This window comes from Fukomys damarensis, unplaced genomic scaffold (assembly GCF_012274545.1).
Source record: "Fukomys damarensis isolate Sample0158 unplaced genomic scaffold, DMR_v1.0_HiC HiC_scaffold_38, whole genome shotgun sequence".
Classification (NCBI taxonomy): Eukaryota; Metazoa; Chordata; class Mammalia; order Rodentia; family Bathyergidae; genus Fukomys; species Fukomys damarensis.
Genome location: NW_022900950.1, coordinates 44,928,380 through 44,934,682, shown reverse-complemented (window position 1 = coordinate 44,934,682; position 6,303 = coordinate 44,928,380). Strand labels below are relative to the sequence as shown.

At 44.5% G+C, this 6,303-nt stretch overlaps 1 protein-coding gene across 1 annotated transcript; it reads right to left on the bottom strand.

Annotated features, from left to right (window-relative positions):
- Window positions 1-1,048: 1,048 nt before the first annotated feature.
- Tmem272 (transmembrane protein 272) lies at window positions 1,049-5,287 on the bottom strand. The gene has a single exon (XM_033760031.1). The coding sequence runs from the start codon at window positions 4,279-4,281 to the stop codon at window positions 3,949-3,951; it is 333 nt and encodes a 110-aa protein (XP_033615922.1). The 5' UTR covers window positions 4,282-5,287; the 3' UTR covers window positions 1,049-3,948.
- Between the last annotated feature and the right edge of the window lie 1,016 nt (window positions 5,288-6,303).

Below are 6,303 nucleotides of genomic sequence, written 5' to 3'. Positions count from 1 at the left end.
TGACTTGTGGCTCTGCCTTAAAGTCAAAATGACCAATATAGGGAAACATTTTGACTCAGTTCACGTCATTGAGACAGCCAAGACACTGTGACTAAAAATTTGAAAGAAGACTTCCAGAACTACTTCAGAAAGCAGCAATAACAATAGGATAAGTGTATTAGAAGCAAAAGGGAATATTCTCAGGGGAACTAATGACAGCGTATAGGCTGTGCCCTCAGGAATCCCATTGAAAGTAACAGTAAGCAAAGCATCCCATGCACTCGAGGATTCTTTTTCCCAGGCTTTTTAAGGAGGATCTCAGGAACAAACTGTACTAAGTTTATTTCATCTACATTTTAAAAAGTGCCCATTAGGAAATCAGGCACTGAGTCAACAAAAATGATAGAGATTGACCACTTTGCCTCTTCTCATAACTAAAATACAAGTTGTGATAAAAATATACACTATTTGAATTTTTAAAAAATGGGACGTGGGGAGAGGGAGAGTAGAAGAGGGGGTTTAAAAAACTGAGAAATGTCATGTACATGTACTAACTCCACAATAAATGTAATCATTGCTACAAACTTGTACCAATGAAATAAATGTATTAAAGTAAATGACTCATTGCCACTAATTTCCTTCAGAATACTCCCCCTTGTTTTGAACACTAACTCCGCCTTTCTTGCCATTTTCTGAAGCAGTTCTGGAAGCCCTCTTTCATGAGTGTCTTTACGAGATGTGATTTAAAAAAAAAAAATCTGGTTGAATGCTCCTGCCAAGTGCCATCCCCTGAAAAGCAGGCTCATGAAAACACTGTGGTGCGTCCTCCTCCTCCTTATTTACTGGGCTTGGCACTGTCTAACTTCTGGAGCTTCTTCAAAGTCAAAATAATGAGGAAAAGTAAACATTTTGAATTGATTTAGGGTGTTGTGGAGGCTGCTGCACCAGTACAACTAAAGACGTTCACGAAAGAGGACTTCCAGAAATGCTTCAGAAAGTGACAAGGATGACAGGTTAAATTGTTTTTGAAGTTTTTTTTTTTTGAGAGGGATTAATGGCAATGTGTCTTTTACCATAATACATTTAAAGATTTTAAACATTCACCATATACATTCACTGTATCTTTCAATCACACTTTGTAGATGGAAACATGATGTACTAGAATTAACATCATAGTGTCCTGGTCACAACTGAGACGGCCTGGGTTCACATCTCATGTGAGGCTTTTGTGGACATGTGGTTCTTCGGTCCACTGAAACAGAATCAGTGAGCCCCATGTATCAGACTCTGAGGACTGATTCTGCTTTTGAAGTAAACCCTTCGATAGCACTGATGGTTTGCTGAGGTTTGAGAACTACTGATGTGGCTGACTCCAGTGACTGGTTCCATTTTACTGTTTGCAACAGTCATTTGTATAGATTCAGGCAAAGAACTGTTTTTAGAAAGATCCCCAATATGATAAAGAAAATGACTTCAAAGTACAGTTTATCTTTGCTGCAGTGTTTTCTCAGAGGCGAAATTCTTTTCCCAAGCCATTTCTGGGAAAGGGAACATTTTGTCACTTTTCCAAGTGTATTTGGTAAATCGTCACTTATATCAAGATTAAGATTTTTGCAACATTCCAGTGCTAACCAGACCTATTAGAAACTGGGACTCTGTGATCTATGAGATCCAGCTACTCATGTACCCAAAATACTAGGCCGTATCTTCCATCTGCTAACAGGCATTTTTTTTTTTTTTCAGTTCCAGGGACTGAACTTAGGACCTGGTTCTTGCAAGGCAGGCATGGTGCCACTAAGCTAAATGCCTGGGCTTGACAGGTGTTTTTTATTCTCATGATGTCCCTTGCCGTACCTCCAACCACAGGCTCTTTCCACTTTTTCTAAGGCTCCAGCAGCAGCAGCAGCAGCTTCAGAAGCATTCATATGGAAACCATGTAGGTGGTTCCTGGTATCAGGTCTTTGATGCTCTTGGATTTGAATGAGTCCGTGATAGGCTCTCTCTCTTAGGCGAAGGAGTCAAGTCTGCATCCTCTACTCATACCCTCTCCTTGGACAGACTCCATCCCTTATGATTCCAAGCAAAGTGTCCTAGCTTCACGGTGAGGTGAGGACAGAGCTGAGATGTGAGTAGAAGAACTTACACTTGCTCAGTTTCCAGAACCGGGAGTCTCCAGCCATGAAGCTCTTTGGGCAGAGCTGTCAGTGATGGGCCAGCTGTCTCTGCCCTTGACTCCTGAGCTCCAGGAATGGTGACTCTTCCATCTTGGCCCTTTTGTATTGAATCTGGATGCAACCTCAGTGTTATTCCCAACACAGTGTCCAACTCTTAACTGGAGAACTCTGGAGAGAATTGAGTACTGAGTCTGCATTTTCTTGTCTATGTGAGCATGGCTTACTTTTTAAGGCCAGAATTCAAATCCCTGCTCAGAAGTTAGTATCAGTGAGGTTAAGAAAAGTGCTGGTTGCAGTATGGCACTTAGAGATATGATTTGCTGGCTTTCAGCTTGTCCAAACACATGCTAAGGGACTGACGCATCATGGCTCAGGGAAAGGAGGGTGAGTGGTCCCTGGTGTCTGAGCCTGCGGTCTGACTCTGGCATGAGACAGAGAGGGCGACACAGGACACATGGAAGGTGGAATTGGGCATCTGTGGCATTGAGTCGGGATCTGCAAGCTGCACACGTGCTTAAGGGAAAACAAAATTAGAAGCAGCCTGGGAAAGACCAGCATAGGATAAGGGATGTTCCTCTTTTTCTCCTTTCAAATCACAGTGAGTGCACCATCAACTTCCCACCTGGGCGGAAAACCAGACCAAAGATGACTCCCGGTGACAGATGCTCACAAATTCAAGTGGAAAGCTTCCGTGCACTCAGTTTCTTTTCTCTGAAAGCCGTCAAAAAGAGTGCACCTCTCAGTGTGGGTACCCCCGAAATATCCATGACAGTGCCTGTGGAACATTCTAAAGCAAGGGGGTCCTGATGGGAGGAGTCGTCCTCTCTCCAAGAAGCATCTACACACTAACTTAGTACTGAGGCTCCAGTAACTTAAGCTCACCACAGCAGCAGCAAGAGGGAATAATGTTAATGGGTGCTGTTTGGTATCATTCTAGACTCCCAGATGTCTTGATTTACAAAAGGTTTCCAAAACTAGATGTGTCATTAAGTAGAAGAGCTATTGTGTAACATTTAGGGTCAGAAACTAATCACCTGCACAGGTGGCACCTGGCTGGAAACATACAAGACCGGTTTGTGCCACAGGGTCATCCACAAATTACTAGTCTGTGCTACAGATAACCAGAAAGGACAAAGACTTCAGGCCAACTACCGGATGTGCAATGATGGCACATGGAGCCCATGACAAAAGGAATCCTGCTATCTGCTTGGCCAGCCCAGTAGGCCAGCCAGAGCCCCTGGAAGGAATCTACTTTCTTGACCTTGGCAGATGTTACAGTTGTCCTTAGGATGTCCCCTCCCATTAGATCGAGCCCTTCTGATTTGGGGTTGGGAGAAACTGCCCCTTAATTTTCCCCCAAAGGGACTTGGAGTTAATGAACTCTCTTTTTAATAACAAAAGCCATCACAGCAAAATCTAAGCCCTGTCTTGTCTGGAGACCCACACTCTTTTCTTCAGCTTCCTGTGTTGGTAGCTGAATGACCTCTGCAGCAGCAATAACAAACCTTTTTACAATCCTTGGAATTACACTGTGATTTGAAAGGGGTCTCCTGGTCTTTGCCTTCCTCATCTCTCCCTCAAAAAGAAAAATCCCTTTGGTAACTCTTATGAGTACAAAATTCCCACTTGGAGAAGAGCAGGTCCAGGCAGGCCAGAATTTCTTAAGTCTGGTAGAATTCTCAGTACACGTTGGCAGTTCCTGAAATGCCTTCAGAGGACATTCTGTCCATTCACCATTGTTTCCCAAAACTGTGCATATGTGTGTACAGGAGCGTGTGTGCAGGAGGGCGTGGTGTCAGTCTTCGTCAGCAGTGAATCTCCACTTGGAACACATGTAGACATAGCTGCTGCCTAGGATGAGTAAGACCAGCACAGTGTGACTGAGTGCCAGGACCCCTACTGCAAAGAGGTATAGGGTTCTGTCACAGTAAGCCTGAGGTTGCTGAAAAGGTGGAATAAAGTCTGGCCGGTACACAGAAAAGACCCAGTAATTTCCCAGAATGAACCAGAGGAAGAGGAAGAGGCTGAGGATGAGGTGGATGTAGTATTTGTGCACATTCTGCCTCCAGGGATATTCATCATCATCATCATCATCAATCACCACGGCTTTGGACAGAAGCTGCCTCATCCTGGTGGAGTCATACAGCAGGAGAGACACCTGGGTAATAGCAGGGAGCCAGGGTTACAGGACAGGGGGCAAAAGATGGGGAAGGGAAGAAAGAGTCTATGAGATAATGAAATCTTGCATACTGAGGTTAGAAACGCTGTCAGAGAGTAAAGAAATTTCATTTTGAAAAATTAGTTTTAGAACTGGCAGGAGTGAAGGCATATATCCATAGCCAGCATCCTTGGTGGCACTTTCCCCCTGAGGTGTAAACTGGTTTGGATAAGCATTAAGATGATACAAATTTACCTCTGTAGCAAGACTTGGGACCAACTTTCCCTTCTATTGCTCTAGCACACTTAGAACAGTACAGAAATTATACCTGGTCTAGATGCTAGAGGACCTCACAGTTAGACCCCCCTGTCTTGTGAGGAACCCCCAGCAGACTTCTAGCCACTTCCTTGCCACTTCCAGGCCATTTCCCAGCCCTAGCAATTCCAGGTACCATTAGTCCTTTCTTCTTCCTCCACCCTACCACCCTGCTTTTCTCTTTGGGATGTTTCTGTTCCTCCTGTCTCCAGTGATCTGCAATTCCCATGTGAGGCCATGGAGCATATGTCTCATAAGTCAGTGATGCAAGCCCTTGTCCTTTGAACAGTACTGTCAGGGACAAAGATCATCTCCATCCCAGATGGGTGGCCCCTGACCCCACCCCTTTGAAATTCCGTTCCTGTGTAATTAAACAAAGGACCACCATTCCTACCCTCTCAGACTGGCCAGTGTCTCAGTGTTCCATCATGAGGCACAGCTGGGAAGAGTATAGCCTTTGCTAAGGGAAGCTTTGGTGGTTCCCTGTTCTCTCTCTGCCTAGCAGCTGGATCTAGGATCCCATTTGAAAAAGCTAACCTGCTCATCTGTTCTATTCCAACTTCCAAGGGTCCCCACCTCTCCCTTAATCAAACCCAGGGCCCCTTTAACTCATGGTGAACAGAACTTAGAATCTTTTGATAACCAAGAGCATGGCAGATTGGTGAGGGGAAAGTTTCTGAGCTTGGGTTAAATGGGAGGGTAGAGAGTACCCCAGAAATGTCACCAAACTGGTTCCAAACTGGGACAATGGTGTGGATAATAATAGAGCACCCCAAGCTGCCCTTTTGGGTGGGAGATAATGGTGGCTAGGAGGGGGTGGTCAGAGCCTGGAGGTGAAAAGAGAAGTGAGGGTTATGACACAGATATGGGAGTTATTTGCGTACAGGTAACAATGATACTGGCAATGTATGTTATGAAAAAGGAGACTCTGGGGGTGGATGAGATGCTTAACATACATTATCTTGGTTAATTCTCCTACCAGTCTGAGATGAGCTGAATTAAATCAATTTGTGCCCAGGAGGACCAAACCCACAGCCATCGGGCCACAATGTCCACAGCAATTTTTTCTGGGTGATGTAATTGACAGGTTATTTAAATTTTCTTCTGGTGTTTTCCGTATTTCATAATTTTCTATTGTGGAGAGTTATGACATAAAAAAAAATAAAACCTAAGTAAAATGCTTGTCCAATACTGGGCCCTTGAGACTGATGACCTTTCATGCTTAAGCTAACCTAAGAGCTGTGCATGACTGCCCTTCCTGCATGTAGAAACTAAGGCTCAGAGAAGTTAGGTTGCTGCACCCAGTCCACTCTGAGCAAAAGATGAGATGGGAGTTGATCCACACCTTCCTGACTGCTTTCTGCACCATAATGCAAGAAGCTTATCTGAGAAGTGTGAGGCTTGGCCAGAGGTATGTATGAGAAATGCAGAGATAAGGGGCTTTTAGAGCCATAAGCCCAAAACCTCAGGAATGAATGGTTAGAGATTGAAAGACAGCCTACTAGGACACTAGTCACGGTAGAATCAAAATGCATTGGCTTAAGGAGTGAATGTTCTGGCCTTTGTCCTCCCCATGCTCCTTTATCACTTAGATTACTCCCAAAGTCAGTCTACAGCGAACTGTCTTCACCATCCCCTATTCTTCCCCAGTCCCTGTGCATGAGTTTCTGACCAGAC